The sequence below is a fragment of the Podarcis filfolensis genome (genome assembly GCF_964270895.1).
Source record: "Podarcis filfolensis genome assembly, chromosome: 4".
NCBI lineage: Eukaryota > Metazoa > Chordata > Lepidosauria > Squamata > Lacertidae > Podarcis > Podarcis filfolensis.
Window position 1 is genome coordinate 83658507 of NC_139607.1, and position 22466 is coordinate 83680972.

General features: G+C 44.0%; 1 protein-coding gene across 6 annotated transcripts in view; it reads right to left on the reverse strand.

The window, feature by feature from the left end:
- The window catches only part of GRIA4 (glutamate ionotropic receptor AMPA type subunit 4), a 229062-nt gene that overhangs the window by 61021 nt on the left and 145575 nt on the right, over nucleotides 1-22466 (reverse strand). For all 6 annotated transcript variants that reach the window (XR_014546993.1, XM_083609036.1, XM_083609035.1 and 3 more), the window contains exons 4-8: nucleotides 21608-21792; nucleotides 10153-10206; nucleotides 5991-6149; nucleotides 5224-5391; nucleotides 3246-3350 (exon numbers count right to left, since the gene is read on the reverse strand). Coding sequence is in view for 5 of the 6 variants with exons in the window: in XM_083609036.1 (XP_083465162.1) it covers nucleotides 3246-3350; nucleotides 5224-5391; nucleotides 5991-6149; nucleotides 10153-10206; nucleotides 21608-21792 (671 nt within the window). In the remaining variant the exon portion in view is untranslated. The remainder of the gene's footprint in view (nucleotides 1-3245; nucleotides 3351-5223; nucleotides 5392-5990; nucleotides 6150-10152; nucleotides 10207-21607; nucleotides 21793-22466) is intronic.

Genomic DNA, 22466 nt, shown 5'->3' on the forward strand with positions numbered 1-22466 from the left:
ACGTCTGCAAATCAACGGGGGCTAATCCTTTCAGGATATTGATTTGAAGACTAAGGGAATTTTGGCTTTAGTTAACATCTATTTTCAACATGGGATGGAAAATAAAAATGGGGGGAAATGTTCTCCTCTTTTGTTTTACACGTCCGGCCTACTTGTGGAAATGAAATCTCAGTAGACTCGCAACTATGTAGTTGTAGACTTTAATTTGCACTCTTTCCTTGCTGGGGGCAGCAGGGATCTGCAGCTTATAAAAAATTAGAGGATAGGCTATCGCTCTGCAGTAGAGAATATGCACTGCATCCAGGAGGGTTCAATCCCCAGCATATAATTAATAATAATAATAATAATAATAATAATAATAATAATAATTTTTTATACCCCACCCTCCCCAGCCAAGGCCGGGCTCAGAGCGGCTTACAAGCAATAATAAAAACAAGTTGAATGATTACAACTTAAAAACAAAATTAAAATACAACATTAAAATATTACAACATTAAAGTAAAATGTAGCCTCAACGCAGGAGGAGAAGGAATGAAAAAAAGAAAGAGAGGGAGGGAATCAAATTGGCTCCAAGCCAAAGGCCAGGCGGAACAACTCTGTCTTGCAAGCCCTGCGGAAAGAAATCAGATCCTGCAGGGCCCTGGTCTCATGAGGCAGAGCGTTCCACCAGGCCGGAGCCAGTGTTGAAAAGGCCCTGGCTCTGGTTGAAGCCAATCTAACTTCCTTAGGGCCCGGGACCACTAGGGTGTTGCTATTTATGGACCTTGAGGCTCTCCGTGGGGCATACTGGGAGAGGCGGTCTCGTAGGTATGAGGGTCCTAGGCCGTGAAGGGCTTTAAAGGTCAAAAGCAGCACCTTAAATCTGACCCTGTACTCCACCGGGAGCCAGTGCAGCTGGAAAAGCACTGGGTGAATATGCTCCCATGGCAGAGACCCCGTGAGGAGCCTCGCTGCAGCATTCTGCACCCACTGGAGTTTCTGGGACAGCTTCAAGGGGAGCCCAGCGTAGAGCAAATTACAGTAGTCAAGCCTGGAGATGACCATCGCATGGATCACTGTGGCCAGGTCGGGGCGGGAAAGGTAAGGGACCAACTGCTTGATGCGGTGAAGGTGGAAAAATGTCGCCTTGGCTGTTGCTGTAACTTGCGCCTCCATGGAAAGGGAGGCGTCAAGGATTACACCCAAACTCTTAACGGAAGGCAATGGCACTAATTGGGCCCCCGCAAGAGAAGGGAGTTGGTCCCTCATCCCCATGCCATCCCGACCCAGCCATAGGACCTCTGTCTTTGAAGGATTTAGTTAAAAGGATATTAGCTGCCTGGGGAAAGATCTCAGACAAAAACTCCAAAGACCTACTGCTAGTCAGAATACAAAGTATTGGAAATAAATGACACAGTATAAGGTAGTTGTTGAGGCTGCTGGCAGACTGGGGTAACGGCAAGAAGGCAGGTGTCAGGGACTGGCTGGGTGAAGAGGAGTAGTGGGAGACACTAGCTGGGGAACCTCCATGGGAAACCCCAGAGAAGGAAGGCTCAGAGCCAGGGGGTTGGTGGTGGAACTCTGAGGAGCAGTCAGAGGGAGAAGATTGGGAGGAGGGGCTTAATGCTGAAGGAGCAACAGGGTTTAGTAAGCAGGGAGAGCCAGTGGCCGGGAGCAGTTCAGAATCCGAGGCTGAAGCAGAGGAGGGAGGCAAAGAGCTTGCCTTAGAATAATGGGCATCTCCCTCTCCCAGAGGTGTAGGAAGGTCAGGTGGTACCCGGTGCGGAAAAATTCTTCCCCCCCCCATTGATTCCCCCCCCTTCAAAAATGGTTTTACGTTATTTCATATTTTCTTACAAAGGAATATTAATAAGTAATAATAATAATAATAATAATAATAATAATAATAATAATAAACAACTTTTATTTATATCCCACCCTCCCCGGCCAAAGTCGGACTCAGGGCGGCTAACATCAGATACATAACATTGGTAAAAAAAAAAATCAAACAATAATTAAATTACCTCCTTAAAACATGTCAAAATCAAATTAAAGTCTAATTAGATGGCTTTCCGCAGGGTTAGGGTTGGGAACAGTAAGTGCTCCACTGAATTGAAATTTCCGCCTTCACGACACAGGAAAACGGCCAAGTAAACAGCTATTTTCGTGAAGGAGGATCAAGATATTAACTGATATGCATGAAATTTCATATATAGCTATATAATCCCTAGTGTAGTAAGCTAAGACCTTTGGAGCAGGCATTTTCAAAAAAGAAGTTTTTTATTAACCGCCCTAGTAGGGCAGTAATTGTTCCTTGATAATTTGTCACCCCCCTCCATGATGGAACCTGGAGCAGACGGCCCTCCCCACCCCCCTTCCTACACTCCTGCCCTCTCCTACTGTGATTAGCTCCCCTCCCCACTGGTCCCCAAGAACACTCATGATAATGAGGGCAAGAGAACAGTGACCAGAGGTGAGCAGGAGTAGCTTGAGACTGCTTAGGCAACACCCAGGGATGGAGACTTAGAGCAATGCAGAGGGAGAGGAGCAAGACCTGCTGGGAGCAAGACTTCTTCGGAGCAAGATCTGCTGGGAAGTGTTGCTGAGTTGTATGCAGCTACCCTTAGTGTTGATATAAGAAAAAGCAACATTGCATAGAACTGAACAATAATGTGAATTCGACTCATAAACATATTATCCCTTGAGCACAGGCAGGCACTAATAGCATGCTTCTTCCCTCAGAAATCCAACCTGACAGACTGAATTACAAATGGAAGCAGAAAAGAAACTCGTCTTACTGCTATTGCAAGGTTCTTTCCCCCAAAAACTCTGCCTGATGGGGGGGAGGAGGAGGGAACTAGTTCCCTGAAATACTCTGACACACTTTTTCAGGTGATTATATTTTGGGCCTGCAGCAAGCATATCACTGCAAAGTGGTTGTCTGACTTTGGACTCTTTAAGCTTTCTACCTTCCTTTCTGTTTCTTTGTACCTCTAAGTTATCATGCTTGTGAAAAAACAATTGTTGCAAAAAGCAAAATGAAAACAGAAGGACCCCCCCCCCATGGCAATTAGAAGATGAGATCCTCAGGTTGGATTCAGACTTAGTCATGCTTTATTGAAATGAATAAGTCCCGCTGGGGCCTACTCTGAGCATGACTAGGCTGGATCCAACCAGTCAATGGGCTTGGTTACCATGCCACAGGCTGAAAATCATGAATGAACTAAAGAGCAGAGAACAGCTTGGAAGACTGGACTGGCACATACCTTTCGAGGGCCATTGCTCTTCAGTTCAAACACGTCCATTGAATAGTTGACTCGGCGGCCATAGTGGTCAAACTGGACATTTCCCGTGAGTCCTTGTATTCGAACCTTGAGACAGGAAATAAATCAAGTTGGTAAAAAGCATGGATATTTTGCAGTGCCTTTATGTGTGCGATAGGACACTCCATTGTGTAACCTCACTGCAACATTGCGCACCAGCTGCAGCTTCTGGGTCAACCTCAAAGGAAATGTCACATACAGGACACTACAGAATCCAGTGTAGAAGCTGCCAGTTCATGGGCCACATTGGCCAGGCTTTCCTGGTCCAGGAATGGGCACCATTGACATGTGGCCCCTTGGAGATTTCCCAGGTGGGAATGTGGCCCTTGGGATGAGAAAGCTTCTCCAGCACTGCAATAGGGAAGAACTTGAAATAAAGTTCATGTTTCTGCCTGCCATCTTGTGCTTAAGCACTGCATCCATCACATCACTTAGGAATTCTTAAAAACCCTGAGACTCCCCTTGCTTCCCCTCACTTTAAATAAAGACAAATATTGCCCTTTCTGTGGAACATTTGAAAGAAGCCTGGTGTAGTTAGTAGCTTTCCGAAAGAGTAAATGTATACCTTTCAAGTGGTAATCTTCCTTTGTCCTGCATTTTCATTGTTACCCAAATTGCAATAATTCTTACCATGTGTGCATAAGCAGAGAGCTGCCTGCAGCGACTTCTTTTCAGTGTCTCTATTGTATGCTCATTTGCATTTGCAAATGGTTTAAAAATTCACTGTAGGCTCCCTTGCTCTCTTGGTCCTTCCTCTAATCCAGAGGAGGGGAGCCTTAGCCCGGGGAACAAATGTGGTCCTCCTGGCTATCTGGTCCTCAGGAATCTCCCCAGACCACTTCCCTCACCAGCCATGCTCCACACCACCAAGTGCTTTTGCCTTTGTGGTGTGTGTCTTTGATCTGCAATAATAATTCTTGTATGCCTGGATGCACCGTTGTGTTTTGTATGTGTAGAAGCCTGGAATGTTGCCTCTTGCACAAAGGGTAAGAGCAGCATCTGCCTATACCTGCCACAGGTGTGTGGTCCCAGAAACGTTACCTCTGAGGAAATGTATCCCCCGGGATGCAAAGGGTTTATTTCCTCTGCTCTACTGCAACTGCCCCTCCATGAAAAGAGAGGCTAATTTATCTTGATAGAGATTTGAAGAAGAGGAGGAGGAGGAGGAGGAGGAGTTTGGACTTGATATCCTGCCTTTCACTCCCTTAAGGAGTCTCAAAGCAGCTAACAATCTCCTTGCCCTTCCTCCCCCACAACAAGCACTCTGTGAGGTGAATGAGGCTGAGAGACTTCAGAGAAGTGTGACTAGCCCAAGGTCACCCAGCAGCTGCATGTGGAGGAGCGGGGAAGCGAACCCGGTTCACCAGATTATGAATCCACTGCTCTTATCCACTACACCACACTGGCTCTCTTAAAAATTTGAAAATTTAAAGCCTTTTTTTCATCACGAATGCAGAGCGCTGACATCAGGGGAAAATATTTCCTTTTAAATGAAATAAGGAAAGTGAAAGATACCTTTCTTTTTGCAAGTTGCACTGAGCTAACAAACTAAAAAACCTTTTGAGCTGACAGAAATATGTTTGGTGTGCAGTACCGCAAAAAGTTCAAACAGCTCTTAAGACAATTTTTTTAAATGTTTTGTTTTATGAGTGTGATGTGAAATGCGGGGGTTTGAATCATTGGTTCATATTCTTTCAGCAAAAACGTTGGAAAAGGAAATATAAGCAGGCTTTCAGTTCTGCCCAAATATTTAAAACCCTGAACCAGTTACAGTATCTTAGAGCTGCCCACCTGAAATAAACAAAAAGGAGACAATCACAATAATGCATCAACTGCTAGTCGCTTTAGAGGTTTATGATGTTTTCCAATCCATACAATGACTTCAAAAGCAACTGGGTTTAAGTCTTTGCAAGAACCACACCTGTTTCAACGTTCTCTCCATGTCAATCCCTTGGCTCCACGGTGCAGCTGGGTTTGCAAGACAATCCCCTGCGTTCCCCCTCCTAGAGATGTCAATTTTCTGCCTTCGAAGGTTACGGAACGTCTCGGCCATCACAAGCACTCCATCGTAGGTTAGAGCAGAGGTATACTAAGGAAATGTAGAGATTGGGCATCAGTCTTAACAGTTTTGTTTGGTAAGGAAACTGGTTCAACTTTAAGAATATATCTATGAACAACTTTTCTCTCTCTCTAATGGAGGCTGAAGCTGATTAGAATGGTTTTGTGGACTAGAGTTTGTGCCCAAAAGCAACTCTTATTCTTAAATAACTTTATTTCAAATAGCAATAGTTGCTGCAGTTGCTAACAATAACTGGGGCACCTTTTTAATAGAGCAAAAGGTTTTTAATTTTCTGCTTGAACAGAAACTAAACCAAAGGGAGTCAATTTGGTGCCTTCCAGATGCTGCTGTAGGACTACAACTCCCATCAGCTCCAGCCAGCATGACTGATGGGCAGGGAAGATAGGAATGGCAAGCCAACAAAAACTAGAGGGCACCACGTTGGCTATCCCCGAACTAAACACATTGAACCCTGCAAAGATCAACCCAATTTATTTTAACACCACGCCAGGAGATGGATAGCATTGACAATAGCTGCAGTGATATATTTTTTTTAAGGTATGGCAAATATGCATCGTTTAAGTTAACCTATTTGAGCAGTCATTTTAGGATACATTGCAGACAAGTACCTTAGGAGGAGTCTCTGACCCTGGGTATTCTCTCTGGTCCAGTTTCTTCCACCGTTGCATGAGTTTAGCAACCATAGGCGTATTAAAATCCACCAGCTGAAACCCTGTGACATTGGCTCCTCCATGCATAAATCTGTCCAAAGAAATATCCTTGAATCCCTGCAAAAATCAATTAATGCAACACAAATTGAAAATTCTCCACACACTTTAAGTGACCATACATAAACAGCCACAAAGTAAATAAGTAAATCATATTATATATATTTATTTCACATGAACAAGGACTTAAATTAGAATCATAGAATTGGTTGTGACCCCAAATATCAACGTCCAATCCCTGCAAATGCAGGAAACTTACTACTGTAGCATCCCTGATATGTGGCCATCCAGCTTTCACTTAAAACATCCAATGAAGAAGACTCCATCACCTTCTGAAGCAGTTTGTTCCACTGCTGAATGGTTCATGGTGTCATAATAATAATAATAATAATAATAATAATAATAATAATAATAATTTATTATTTGTACCCCGCCCATCTGGCTGGGTTTCCCCAGCCACTCTGGGCGGCTTCCATAGAAAACCAAAAATACAGTAAAATATCACAGATTAAAAACTTCCCTGAAGATGTCTTCTGAATGTCAGGTAGTTATTTATCGCTTTGACATCCGATGGGAGGGCGTTCCACAGGGCAGGCGCCACTACCGAGAAGGCCCTCTGCCTGGTTCCCTGTAGCTTTGCTTCTTGCAATGAGGGAACCGCCAGAAGGCCCTCGGCGCTGGACCTCAGCATCCGGGCAGAACGATGGGGGTGGAGACGCTCCTTCAGGTATACTGGGCCGAGGCCATTTAGGGCTTTAAAGGTCAACACCAGCACTTTGAATTGTGCTCGGAAACGTACTGGGAGCCAATGTAGGTCTTTCAAGACCGGTGTTATGTGGTCTCGGCGGCCGCCCCCAGTCACCAGTCTAGCTGCCGCATTCTGGATTAGTTGTAGTTTCCGAGTCACCTTCAAAGGCAGCCCCACGTAGAGCGCATTGCAGTAGTCCAAGCGGGAGATAACCAGAGCATGCACCACTCTGGCAAGACAGTCCGCGGGCAGGTAGGGTCTCAGCCTGCGTACCAGGTGGAGTTGGTAGACAGCTGCCCTGGACACAGAATTGACCTGCGCCTCCATGGACAGCTGTGAGTCCAAAATGACTCCCAGGCTGCGCACCTGGTCCTTCAGGGGCACAGTTACCCTATTCAGGACCAGGGAATCCTCCACACCAGCCCGCCCCTGTCCCCCAAAAACAGTACTTCTGTCTTGTCAGGATTCAACCTCAATCCATTAGCCGCCATCCATCCTCCAACTGCCTCCAGGCACTCACACAGGACCTTCACCGCCTTCACTGGTTCTGATTTGAAAGAGAGGTAGAGCTGGGTATCATCTGCATATTGATGGACACCCAGTCCAAACCCCCTGATGATCTCTCCCAGTGGCTTCATATAGATGTTAAAAAGCATGGGGGAGAGGACGGAACCCTGAGGCACCCCACAAGTGAGGGCCCAGGGGTCTGAGCACTCATCCCCCACCACCACTTTCTGAACACGGCCCAGGAGGAAGGAGCGAAACCACTGCATAACAGTGCCCCCAGCTCCCAGCCCCTCTAGACGGTCCAGAAGGATGTTATGGTCGATTGTATCAAAGGCCGCTGAGAGATCCAGCAGAACTAGGAAACAACTCTCACCTTTGTCCCTAGCTCGCCGGAGATCATCAACCAGCGCGACCAAGGCAGTTTCAGTCCCATGATGAGGCCTGAATCCTGATTGGAAGGGATCCAAATGGTCCGCATCCTCCAGGCGTGCCTGGAGTTGTTCAGCAACCACGCGCTCAATCACCTTGCCCAAGAATGGAAGATTTGAGACTGGGCGATAGTTGGCCATACTGGCCGGGTCTAAAGATGGTTTTTTAAGAAGCGGTTTAATGACCGCCTCTTTCAGCGGATCTGGGAATGTTCCCTCACAGAGGGAAGCATTCACCACCCCGCAGAGCCCATCGCCCAGCCCTTCCCGGCTTGCTTTTATTAGCCAGGATGGGCAAGGATCAAGGAGACAGGTGGTTGGTTTCACGCGTCCAAGCAGCCTGTCCACATCCTCGGGGGTAACGGATTGAAATTGATTCCATGCAACTTGACCAGACAGAGCTCTAGCACTCTCCCGCCCCAGCCCTGCTCCCACGGTGGTGTCTAGCTCCTTCCGAATATGAGTGATTTTATCTGCAAAAAACTTTGCAAAATCATTGCAGGAGATCTTGGGGTCTTTACAAGGCCCCGGTGGTAAAGGTGGTTCCGTTAAATTGCGAACCACCTGAAAGAGTCTCCTGCTACTATTTTCTGCAGATGCAATAGAGGCGGTGAAGGAAGTCTTCTTCGCCGTCGCTATCGCCACTTGGTAGGCTCGAAGTTGAGCTCTAACCTGTGTCTTCCATATGCTTATTATTAATCATTTTTCTTGTTGTTTGGAACTACAGCTTCAGGGCCATCAGTTTGCTCCATGTGACAGCCTTTCAAATATTTGAAGGTGGCTATCATATAAACACTTAATTCTCTCTTCTCTCTGCTCCTCGGGCCTTTCCACATAGGACGCGCACCCCAGGCCCTTCACCATCTTTGTTGCCCTACTCTAGTCAGTTCTGGTTTGTCAATATCCTTCTTGAATTGCAGTATCCAAAACTGCTTCAAATAAAGCCTGAGCAAAGCAGAATACACTAGCACCATTACTTCTTGTGATCTGGACATTATATTTCTCTTGATGAGAGTTGCATTAGCCTCTATAGTGACTGGATCATATTTACCGGTAGTTATTTGTCAACTAAACCCCCTAGGCCTAGATCCTTTTCACATGACCTGCCAGCTAAACCCCAGTGCTTGCAATTACAATATACTTTAAACAAAATACAAGCACTTAAGAATGAAATCTATTGCAACAAAAACTAAGTCCTTCAGTACCAGCTACTGTGACCGCACAGTACAGTACTACAGATCTCTTCCCCATTCCAGATGATGTGTCAAACATGTTCCAACTAAATTTTAACCAGGATTGCCCTGTAACTTCCAGTTCAAAGTCAATAGCAAGATATTCAGCTCAAAAGACTTACTGGTGCCTGCACTTAAGAGTAATCCCACCAGGGTGAAATAAATAACTGTGGAAACAATTGCATTTTCCTAGTGAATATTTTTCTGCAACTGGAGTACTTGGAAGTCTTTGCAGCAGAATCTGATATTTCTGTATGCATGTGCAGAATGAAGAAACGGCTGTGGTTTGCTGTTATGTCATTTTGTTATGGTTGGAATGCTGTTTTTCTGTTACTTCTTGTCTTTGGACTGATTTCTGTAATCATTATAACTAAGAACAATAGGATTGTGCCAGAGTAGAAGAGTTTGGATTTGATATCCCGCTTTATTACTACCCGAAGGAGTCTCAAAGTGGCTAACATTCTCCTTTCCCTTCCTCCCCCACAACAAACACTCTGTGAGGTGAGTGGGGCTGAGAGACTTCAAGAAGTGTGACTAGCCCAAGGTCACCCAGCAGCTGCATGTGGAGGAGCGGAGACGCGAACCCGGTTCCCCAGATTACGAGTCTACCACTCTTAACCACTACACCACACTGGCTCTCGTACATTTATTTATGTACGTATTTGCTACATTTGCACCCCATCTTTCTTCCAATACACTCAAGGTGATTTACAGTTTAAAACAATAGCATACAACCTAAATAGAGATAAACTTGAGCAGAAAAGGGAGTGCAAAGAGAAAGGGAAAAGAAGCAAATTCAGATACCAATTAATATATAATGTCACATAATTGTTACAATGAGCTAGTCACCTTTGATGCAACCATGTGTGTGTGCGTGTGCGCGCGCATGTGCGTGCACGCGTGCTAATGGGGACAATTCCAGCAGGTGAGTAGTCATACGGTTTCAACCAAGCCAGTGGAGGGAGCCTTGATTTATCAACTCTCCCTCAGTTGCTTTAACCCAGGAGCAAAGCTATCTGTGAGATACTCTGATCTCCAATGAGCCAACCCTATCTCCCTCTTTTTGACTGCACAATCTCAATTTAATAAGGCCATGAAGGATTTTTCCAGACAAGCATGAAGTTAATTCATTAAAAAAATGTTCTTACCAGGTTTGCAAGGATGTAATGATAGTTTTTAACATGCTTTCCAACACTCACAATCTGTAGGAAGAAGGAAAGAAAGAGAACAATGGATACAGCATTACTTCAAACAGTGGGTATTGCTTATGACATATAATTTGGGTAATATAATGTTGAGATTGTTTTACCTCTTCATCAACATTACAAAGGTACCTAACAATTTCAGTGCCTAGATGTTCGAAAAGAGCTCAAATAATCCCAAATGTGAATTAAATTTCTGCCACGTTTCTGTGCTTTTCAATCTCTGTTTCACTAGCCTTGCGAAGGCTACCTTGGCAGGATCAGTTTGCAACTAGTTACAGAAGTGGAGGTTGAAAAAGCTATCAAAGGAGCATAGCAGAAAATGTCCAGGTTTGTCCTAAAGCAAGATCAAAGTTCCTCAAAATCAGAGTAGACAGATCTATAGAGAAAGTCAGAGTTCCTTGTAAATGAAGATATGCCAGAGAATTTATTGTACAAGCCATCAACTTCCCTCATTCCACCCAATCAATGAAATGAAACCATCATATTAAAACCATATAAACATGGGCATGTGAATTCAAATTTGGATCATCCATTGAAGTGCCATCTGCCCAGCAGACACTTTTGGTCATTTTTAAAATAGTATTTTGCACCTTTCTATTTTATTACATCTTAACTTCTGCTTTAATTACAGTTAATTTTTTCTGCTGCTCTGTTTTTTCCTGCTGTTTTGTGTATCTTAATGGTTTTAAAAACTTTTTTTGTAAACTGTCTTGAGAGTTTTGTAAGTCAAAAGGCAAGGTATGCATTCCTTACATACAGGAATAAATTAATACGGAGCCCTCAAAACAAAACAACTCTTTCCTTTAAGTATTGTTAGATGCCACCCGCAATCTATGAGTGGTGTGAAGTTCCAGTGAATTTCAGGAGCTCAGGATTCTGGTTTCGTTTTGGAAATAAGGCACAGCGAGACTATGGTGTCTTTAGGATATATGGTTTATTTACACATATATACAACATGAGCCTATGATGTAGGGGCTCACAGCATTATCACATCAAGAGGGTCTTGCTTCTCCTGTATCTGCAACCTTGGATTCAGACTGACTTCAGCCATGGCTCTGACACTCTCAGCAGCTTGCTGACTTTTACAGACTGCAACCTCTTTTCTCTTTGTCATCTCCCAGCCAATTCTAAAGACTCTCCTTCCAAAACTCTTCTTTGTTTTCCAGACTACCTCAGAGCTAGAGGATGGGCTTCACCAAACTGCCGTCTGGCACTGACTTTGCCTTCTTAATGGTTTTTCTAAATGAGTCATTACCTTCCCTTTGTCTTTCTTAATGGCTCATCTCCCAGGCAATTACCAGGCTGGCTTGCCTATTCCAGCAATTGAATCTGTGCTGAATCCAGGCATTAGAAGGGGGATTCCAGGCATTCCACCTACCTTCAGAGAACTCATCAGTCTGCCATTTTGTAGAGACAGTTAAACACCTGTTGAAACATACTGCCTCCCATAACAAATGACAATGTTGCTGAGGCTTCCCCTGTATGACTGTGTGACATATCCACTGCCTAGATAAAAAGAACAGTGCCTCACTGTGCTATAAATTTGTAAGGGGCACGGGGGCTTTTCACAAGTAGAGGGTTGAGACTAGAGTGGCAATATTGCGGCAGGAACAGCAACAATATAAACATGGAAAGAGATGAGATTTCTATGCAGCACCTGAAGCAAGTATAAATCTTTCACAAAGTATTTTAAAAGCCTTTGAGGGAGACAAAAAAAAGATGATTCACTGAGTGCAGGCGAACATTCAGTACCAATGCAGTAGCGCTGAAGTTAGCCTTTGCAGAAAGACTTTGCAATACAACAGTTTTTACGGGTTGATTGAAGGAGGCAGCTGGCATTGAGGTGCCTGTTGATAGTTTTCATTCCAAGATAAAAAGCAGAAGCCCTAGCCAGGATACAACTGGCAGGGCATTCATAACTGGAAGACAGTAACTCTCCCTGCCACCCCACCAAATGTAGAGACAGGCTGGAGTGTTACGTCTATAAAGAAAGCACCTAGTTATATGGGAAAGGGGAGATACAAAGGACATATGAAAAAGCATTGACAAGTATCATTTCAGCAAGTTTCCTGTAAAAGTGTGGGTTGCACTGGCTATCAGTGGGCTGATGCACATCTCCAAAGCTCCTCTCAGGTGGGGTGATGCCCTGTTGGGACATGCTCTGAGGAAGAATGCTTTTGTACACGGTTCCTGATTGATCTTTTCCCCATGGGTTTAGGCAGATGGCTTTTTACAAAATTCTCATTTACGTAACTGAAATCTCAACTATCACTATTTTATCCTAGATAGGCTCGCTGACTATTATATTTGGATATGTGCATGCACATTTCATTACGGCTTTCTCTTCCTATTTTAACGAAGGGTTTTTTTTGTTTTTTGTTTAATGTGAACATCAACTATGAGGCCTTTAAGTCTCCACTGTTGGAACCACTGCTAAGCCTGCAGATGTTTAAAACATCAAATATAACAATCCTTCTCATTAAGAGTTCTTTAGGCCGAGTTATAATGTAAGTTTATTGTTCCATCCAAAGGCTAGAACAAACAGCAATATTTTGGCACCATAAAGGCTAACAAATATTTTGTGATATGAGCTTTTCTAAGCAACAGCCTGCTCCATAGGATTGTCAATCAATCAGAAAAAGGACACACTTGTTTTCTTTAAAGCCAGTTACTAGAAAAGCAAGAGGCAAAGATTTTGCCTTCTTCCGTCTCTTTTATTTTTGGACATAGACATATTGCTGAGCTCTGCCTCTGCTCTTGCCCAAGCATTGTAAGTATTTGCCGCTTTACATGCAAATGATCATACACTAGTATCAAAAGTGCTTCACATGTATTAATCCTTGCAACATTCTATAAAGGTTGGGTAAGGATTATTTCCCCCACGTTGCAGTGTGTATGTGTGGATCGGGGGGCGGAGGAAGGATGGAGAAAGAGAGAGAGTTGCTTGCTTAAAGCTGCCCAGTGAGGTCACGGCAAAGACAGGATTCAAACTGGGAACTTCCTCATTTGTAGTTCAATCTTTTAACCATTATGCTCAATCAGGGTCAAGGCATAACTAAGTTGTGTTCAGCAATCCTACATTTTTGCTTAAGAACATTAAGGTTGATTCATCTAGTGCATCATGACTGGCAAAAAACAAAACAAAACAAAAAACACTGTTGGACCACAAAGAATTTAGCAACAAGTTAGAGGGATGGATTCAACACTGTGCTATGATGAACATCCTTTTTTTGCACAAGCACTACAGCCTGCCAGACAGAATGATCCCCCTCTCCTTCCCCTTGTGCTGTTTGTGCACAGTTAATTTTTAGGAGGTGCAGGGGGGCGTGGGGAGAGGTAGGGGGAAGCATTGCTGTGCAAGCAGAAGTCCTTGTGCAAGGCTTCCATAGGTGGGGTTCATTAGGTTAATCCCACCCTAAAATGTTTGTTATGGCATAAACCAGTACAGTGGTACCTCGGGTTACAGATGCATCAGGTTACAGACTCCGCTAGCCCAGAAACTTGGGTTAAGAAGTTTGCTTCAGGATGAGAACAGAAATTGTGCTCCTGCGGCAGCAGGAGGCCCCATTAGCTAAAGTGGTGTTTCAGATTAAGAACAGTTTCAGGTTAAGAACCGACCTCCAGAACGAACGAAGTACTTAACCCGAGGTACCACTGTAATAAAGAAACTGTATCCACCCCTGTATCACGCCTCTCTATCTGGCTCTTGTTAATCTTCCCAGGCTATACCCTGTCCCTAACCACAGCCCCTCTAGCCAAGCCACATCCCCTACCAGTCTTGCCTTCCACCCTTTGTGTTTTGCCTAGCATGTAGACCTGGAAGGCTGCCCAGAAGGGAATTCCTTTGGTCTGAAAAAGGTTCCCCATACCTTTGCATGGACCATGGACCACTTAGCTATCTTCTGCTCAACCATATTCTATGATTCTTTGCTCCCCCACCAAACTGATCATGTTCTTTGTCTTGGGGCCATTGGCTATACATTGCAGGCAGCAATGGATTGGAGTACTGATGTTGATCTGTGGCCAACAGAGTTGGAAGGACTTGCCATTTCAGTATTTTTTGCAGGACATTTTTGGGAAGACATTGCATTAATCGATCCTCGGGCCCATTATCTCAATTATTGTCTGTAACTTCTTTTGTTACAAACAGTCATTCTTCTAGGAAAATACAGCTAGGAGGGATGTTCTTTGTGTGTTTTTCCATTAGGCACATGCATACAACATTACATAAAGAAGTTACCAGTCAAATCTGAGTTTTAATAGGAAAGCTTTTTAGATTAACAGGGTTTTTCGCCTCTCTACAATAGAGCATCAAATATTTGTGCAAAGCAGATGGATCTCTTAACATTCATTTCCACTTATACTTTCAATTCAGAATCTGTGGGTTGTTTTCATTATGCGTAAATGGAGACAAAATGAAAGGTCCACTAAGTAATTATTGATAATTTTGTGTGCAGCTATATTGGGGCAGAAGAGTGGGAGTTAATTAATTTATAGCTGCTATCACGTTATCAATGGAGCTGATTAGCAAAGAAGTTACGGTAAGTCTATTTTCAAAAATCAGATGGTCATTTCTATGGGAACAGATCTACGCCCAGTTAGGTCCAATTTTGTTCATATAAGCATGCAAGCTTTTGAAACGGATCAGGATAAAAGTGATTCTCTGCAAGGGAATTGGGAAATTCAGGGGCAGAGGAGAAGAATTTTGGTAAGGCAGAACAGCTGAGAAGGCACCTTCTTAAGTGTGGCAAAAGTTTGCACGACAAAATGCAGCAAAACTGCTAAAACATCACATTACACCAAGAGGTCAGACACCTCCTTCCCTGACAGGTGGTACGCAGATGGACACTGCCAGGTGGGATGCTGAAAAACATTTTTTTAAAAACCAGGAACACAGACAGCAGCATATTTCACACTGGAATCAGCATTTGAATGGGTCGTCCTAAGAAGTGCTGAGTTGTGAGTGTTGATTTCAGGGGAAGGTTTCTTTGTCTCCCTCCAAAACATCCCCAATCTTTTACTAATCTTTCAGGGGGCCCCAAAGGTAATAATAATAATAATAATAATAATAATAATAATAATAATAATATAAAGAACTTATTACAATTAATAAATTAGAGGGGGGCACCAAATATGATTATTAACAACAACAATAACAACATATTTGTACCCCACCCATCTGGCTGGGTTTCCCCAGCCACTCTGGGCAGTTCCAACAAAGATTAAAAATACATTAAAATGTCACACATTAAAAACTTCCCTAAACAGGGCTGCCTTCAGATGTCTTCTAAATGTCAGGTAGTTGTTTATCTCTTTGGCATCTGATGGGAGGGCGTTCCACAAAAAGCCACTTCAACACAGCAAGGCAGGCGCAAACAGCTTGGTTGCTTCCTGTGGCAACATGACCGGTGGACCTTCACTCTCCGTTCAGAATGAGGACAATGCGAGGGTTTTGTTTGCTGCAAGTGACATTGTCATGTAACCACATCTGATTCCCTATGTGGCATCGTGATTTCACCCTGCTGGTCACTGGATTCCTCATGGGCTTGGTTTTAGGCAGCCAGCAAGAATAATATGCAGTCGCAGAAAGGGGTGCTCCTGAAGCACCTTCAGCTCAGCAAGCTGTGAAAGGCAGCAAGGAAGATGAGCAAAGGTGTGTACGTTGGGAAACATTCTGGACCCTCCAAAAAACCCTGTTCTTCAGGCAGGTTTGCTGGCAAAACATCCAGCGCAGGAGCGACTGTAACATTTCCAGTATCCCATTCTATGTCACATGTATAACCGTAAGGTTAAGTTAGTTGCAATATACCCCATTGGCATTCATAGTTCTTGCATAACGTGGCCTGAGTTCCTGTTTGTTAGAGCCCAAATAAGACAATTTATTGATGAGCTCAGTATATTTATGGCTATTGCCTTTGGAGGAGAAAATGGGGTGCATGGAAATGATGTTGATGTTATTCAAAATAAACACACATTTTCATTACACACACACACACACACACACACACACACGTCCCCATCCTCCATTTCATTAAAAAGCCTGCAAGCATGGCACTCTTCAGTCAAGCAAATCTTTACCATTTAATTCACAAAAGTTCATGTAGCTTTCTTTGTAAGAAAAGTGATACGGAACTATCAAACAGAGAAAGTATTACCATAGTACATAAGAGTTTACTGTGCAAAGGAAAGAAGTCGTTTATATTGTACCCCTGCACTATAGCAGAATATTCCATACCCTTAATAAGTCAGCCCTTTGTATCTAAACTATTCGGTGCTCTACAAAGCAGCAGGGCAAACTGGAATCATGCCAGAAATACAGGAAGGAAAAAGTGAGCAAACAAACCTTATTATCTCCCACTTGGACTACTGCAATGCACTCTGTGTGGGGCTACCTTTGAAGGTGACCCGGAAACTGCAACTAATTCAGAATGCGGCAGCTAGACTGGTGACTGGGGGCGGCTGCCGAGACCACATAACACTGGTCTTGAAAGACCTACAGTGGCTCCCAGTACGTTTCTGAGCACAATTCAAAGTGTTGGTGCTGACCTGTAAAGCCTAAACAGCCTCAGCCCAGTATACCTGAAGGCGTGTCTCCACCCCCTTCATTCAGCCCAGACACTGAGGTCCAGCACCGAGGGCCTTCTGGCGGTTCCCTCACTGCGAGAAGCAAAGCTACAGGGAACCAGGCAGAGGACTTTCTTGGTAGTGGCGCCCGCCCTGTGGAATGCCCTCCCATCAGATGTCAAAGACATCTACCTGACTTTTAGAAGACACCTGAAGGCAGCCCTGTTTAGGGAAGTTTTTAATGTTTAACATTTTAATGTATTTTCAATCTTTGTTGGAAGCCGCCCAGAGTGGCTGGGGAAACCCAGCCAGATAGGTGGGGTACAAATAATAAATTGTTGTTGTTGGCTGAAAATTCATTCCTACCAGCCACAAAGGCTATGCTTGTCCTCCACTGTTGGGAGCAATAGGCTTCTTAAAACCAGTGCTAGGAATCACAGGTGGGGAGGGTGCTCAGGTTCTGCATGTGGGCTTCCCATGGGCATCTGGTTGGCCACTGTGAGAACAGGATTCTGGATTAGATGGGCCATTAAACTGATCCATCAGGCACAGCTTAGGCTGCTTTCTAAGCCCTATAGAAGGAATGTGATCCTTCACCAACAAGCCAGTGTCTGATGTGAAAGAAAGCTAGATGCTAGCACAAGACATCTCAAAAAATATGATTGGGAAAAGGAGATATATAAATGTAATAAACAAGTATTCCCGCCCCCCCCCCCCCCGCAAACAATTAAAGTGCACTTTCAAGACTTCTTACTAAACACAAACCTTGCCACTGTTTTGAGACACCTGCCATAGAAATCTGACTTCTAACGCCATTAAAGTCAATGACAAAAACTTGTATTGATTTTAAGCATGATGGATTATACAACAATCTTTCTTGGTGGGTGAAGACTATCAATGGCGTTGAAGGAACAGGTGCCATTCACAGTTCAAGAAGCCCAATTATAAAGATTAAACTCAGGGGTGCAAAATGTACAAATAGTGCAATATTAGTTTCTTGGAAATCAATACTAGATATGCACACATCTCATTTAACACGGGAATCCTGGCTGGAAGCTGAGGGGTGATACATGAATTCCAGGGGGACATTTATATCCATAGTGCAGTGCTCACTTGAGTCCCACTGAACTGGTTGAATGCATCTTGATACAAGATTGGAATGTGGATCACTTGTTATCACATGAGACTAGGATTTGGATCACAGTAGTCACATTAAGATGTAACACTAAGCCATAATTTGCTTTCACCATGGGTTGTTGAAGAAACCAGGATCCCAGTTGCAGACAAGTGATTGCAAATGATTGCAGCTAAGGAAGGGGAAGATGTCACCAGCTATTTTGCCACTGAAAATGGGCTGCGGGTGGGGGAACTTGAATGCTCCAGTGCAAAACACAATCCTAAAGCTCCTCTTTGTTAACTCTCTCCTCCCCACTCCTCCTGAACCAAAGTCCTTACTGCTGTGGGCATTCCTTCAATAAGGAATAAAGTCAGGATCCTGGGTTTTACTGAAACTCACAGATATTTTTTATTATTATTTTTTTGGTCCCAAACAAACCATAGCTAGTTGGCTGGGGTGTGTTCTAAGCCAAACAAACCACGGTTTAGCATGATGTCCAAACCCAGCCAGTGTATATCAAAAAGCCATACAGTCATCAGTCAATAGATCTATGAGTTTATACTCAGGTATTCAAATAGCTTTGCAGTTTTAGCATTCATACTATGGTGAAAATGAGGCACTAGACTGTATAAAGCAACAGCTGCAGAGAAAAATGTTTATTCTCATATATATTTTTTAAAGATCATTTTCATTCTCTTTTCGAATGATAATAAGATTTGATTATAAGGTATGATGTGCTTCAAAATACTTTCAGAGCCCTGCAACAACAAAAAAGTGTGCAAAATTCATTTCCATGGTGGTACCACTGTTGTCTCTGCAATGGTTGTAGAAACATCTACATTTCGAAATTTGCTACATCACTTCCCTCCAGTTTCTTCATCTCTATAGCTGCCTTCAAAGGGGTCAGAAAGCCTTTTTGCACAGCTTCAGAATCACAACACTTCTGTTTCTTATGCAGGAAACTGTGTTGAATATCTCAAGCATGCCCCGCGTACAAATATAAAATATAAAAAGAGCAGCATAACAAAATAGCCTGCAGCACCACTAGGTGGCATTCCTTCACCAGTGCTGCTGCAAAGAATGCTTTGACGAAACCAAGGTTCACGTATCCATTTGTTTTCAGCTCTGACAGAATTTTCAGTCAAGGAGGATTAGATACATATGATTTATGACCTTGTGAATTATTCTAAGGGTATCTGAATGCAGCTCAGTCTGGATTCCGAGTCTGGTTCACATGCACATATGCAACACTTGCTTTCTCTATACTTGATTGCCATAGAGTTTATGAACCGGCAACTGAATGTGTGGACTGTCTCAACAAAAGCATTGCATGCAGGCAGGGAGGAGATGTGAAAGCTCTTAATTGTGATACTGGTGCTGTGGCTTTCTAACTTGCTGATAAATGATCTGGAGTGAGTTGGGAACAGTGAGGCGCCCCAGTGTGATGATGACACAAAATCATTTAAGGTGGGAACAGCCAAAAAAGGACAGTGCAGAGCTCTCTCTACAAGGACATTTCTAAACTCAGGGATGGTTATTAAAATGGCAAATGCAGTTCAATGTAAGCAAATTTCAAGCGATGAGCATCTGTACCTGTTGGTCAGCACACAGGTGTATACTGATCTGCTTAGAAGACCAGGATAACTAATGTAGATTTGAAGGGAGGCTGTATTTCAGCAAGTGTTTTATTGCTCCTCAGTGAGGATGACAAAGGTGGTTCCAGGTTTCATCTCCAGACTAGAGCTGGCTTCAGGGCAGGGATTGTCCCGACCATTGCACTCCAGTTCAGCCAGCTCAGTGTAATGATGGGGAATATTCCCACCTTGCTCACCAGCTCCAAGAGAGAGAGGGGACAGTTAGGGGAGGCTGCTTTGGAGGTGAGTGGCCATGATAATTTGGCTAAGCATCTCCAAAACAAGCCTCTGCCTCTCACTCCATTTCCAGAGAAGGTTGGGGAAGGCTGTTTTGGTGCGGGATGGCTGAAGCACCACAAGACAAACAAACATAGGACTGCACCCTTAAGTCTTTGATCTTGTGCTACATCTCACTGAGCTTGAGGATGGTATTGTCGAGCTCAAGGTGATCAGCCCAGAAGGGATGGGATGGAAGAAAACGTGGGCCAAGAAACTGTGGCTCATGCCCGAAACATGCCTGAGTGCCTGTCTTGGGGGCAGAAATGATTCCCCCCACCCCACCCCACCCCACTCCACCCCACCTGGAGTGTGAGAAGCAGCAGTGCTAACAAGCTGTGATGATGCACTAGTGTGAAAAATGGTGGAAGAATTGCTGCTTCATGTGTCTAGCACCTCTGAGTGACCTTTCTGAGACACCTCCTAAACAATGGAAAACTGTTTCTGCAGTTGTTTGTCCCACAACTTGTTCCCACACAGAACAAATTTTAGTTGTAAGAGGGGAATTGAAAAGGAACCCGTCCCCTATCATGTGGTTAGGACAGCTGGGATAATGCAGTAAGCTTTTGCTAGAGGGTTGGTGGAATTTAAGTGCAGCAGTGTAGGATTAGGTAATGGTTAGGTTGTAGTTAGAATCATAGAATCATAGAATCATAGAGTTGGAAGAGACCACAAGGGCCATCGAGTCCAACCCCCTGCCAAGCAGGAAACACCATCAGAGCACTCCTGACATATGGTTGTCAAGCCTCTGCTTAAAGACCTCCAAAGAAGGAGACTCCACCACACTCCTTGGCAGCAAATTCCACTGTCGAACAGCTCTTACTGTCAGGAAGTTCTTCCTAATGTTTAGGTGGAATCTTCTTTCTTGTAGTTTGGATGCATTGCTCCGTGTCCGCTTCTCTGGAGCAGCAGAAAACAACCTTTCTCCCTCCTCTATTTTAGTTTTTAGTTGATTTTAGTTTTGCTTATTCTGGTTCTGGGTAGAGTTTATTAATGATGTGATCACGACAGGTAGATTTATTTAAACCCAGACCTACTCCAATCCTGCGCTCTCTCTCTCTCTCTCTCTCTCTCTCTCTCTCTCTCTCTCTCTGTGTGTGTGTGTGTGAGAGAGAGAGAGAGAGAGAGACTAAAGGGGTGTTCAAGGGAGTGGGAGATGCAGCTCATTTGCCTGCCCCTTCACACTCTTCTACTCAGCCAAGGTCCACTAGTGTGTAGGACTAGTGTGGTGTAGTGGTTAGAGTGTTGGACTAGGGCCTAGAAGGGCAGGGTTCGAAACCCCACTGGGCCATCAAGCTCTCTGGGTGACTTTGGACCAGTCACCAACTCTCACCTAACACAGGGTTGTTGTAAGAATAAAAGGGTGAGGGGGGAGAACCTTTGTGGGAACTTGAGCTCCTTGAAGGAAAGGCGGGATATAAATATAATAATAAAACCAATAGTGGTGAATGTGGGTTTGGCTGGAACAAAAGCACTGGGAGCTTCAGGAGAGTCTTGTAGAGGATATGGGGCAGGTTCAGTTCCTTTTTGCAGTATCAGCTGTGTCCCTGCTGTATCTGTGTGTGGGATGTTTATTTTTCCTACTGGACTGAGAAGCTGCTTGGTGGGAACTTCACATCAGTGTGCAAATGGATCCAGCGGTGTAGATTAAACACCAGGCTGTGTATAAAAGAGTGGAGGGAGGAAACGCATCATAAAAACAGTCCTGGCCTTGATTGGCAAGGCAAAAAATGAAAGGCAGAGGAGAGAGGCCGCTCTTCAGGGGCCGCACTAATGTGTTTGCAGTGACATTAAAAGCAGGCATTACCTGTTCTAAGAGATTCTGAAGCCTCTCTATTTCACAATCTATTACGAATTTCTTTTCCTGTCTCCGGTCCAAGTCTTCTAAAAGCTGCCTGTAGCTTGCATCATTAAAATTCTCCACACATATGGCGCTGACTTGCCAGCTTTTTTCTCCTGCTGTTTCCATAATAGCTTGAAGTATTGAGTAACCTGAAAGAAAGGGACACAATACACTAATGACACAGTCCTTGCATTCTGTGGATCATAAGACTGTTTAATCAACATCAAGTTCCTTACGGAGCTGGTGAGGAGTTAAGATTTACAGTTACTAACTATGTTGTGCTTTCTCTCCTCTCCTTATTATGTACACATACTGCGGCTGTCAATCTTTTAAAGACTCCTTAGTTCATTGTGTGGGCAACCCAGAGAAAGTTAGACATACAAACACTTCATTCCCACTGAAACCCGCAGGACCCAAAGGGCACTGTTACAGAAATGTTGTTTTGATTTCAGTGGGAGCTGGCACCCCTGATTTCATCTGCATTGCACCCTAATTCACAGGTAGCCTACCGATGCGTGTCTGGGCATAAAACTTTATCTGACCAAATTTTAGTCAATATGTTAGCTGTCAACCCTTTTCTTGCGAGGAATCCTATTCGGAATAAGGGAATTTCCCTTAAAAAAGGGGAAACGTTGACAGCTATGAATATGTAGTGAAAAAACAAGTTTCCATAGTTTGCTCGCAATTTCCCTTGTAAGCGGGGGGGGGGGGGAGAGAGTGAGAGACTCTCACCTGTATTTTATATACATTTATAGTGTATTTTCTCTCATGAGCATCCTGGAAAGATAGACCCCCCCTCTCTCTGCCACTCTGCCTTTGAGGG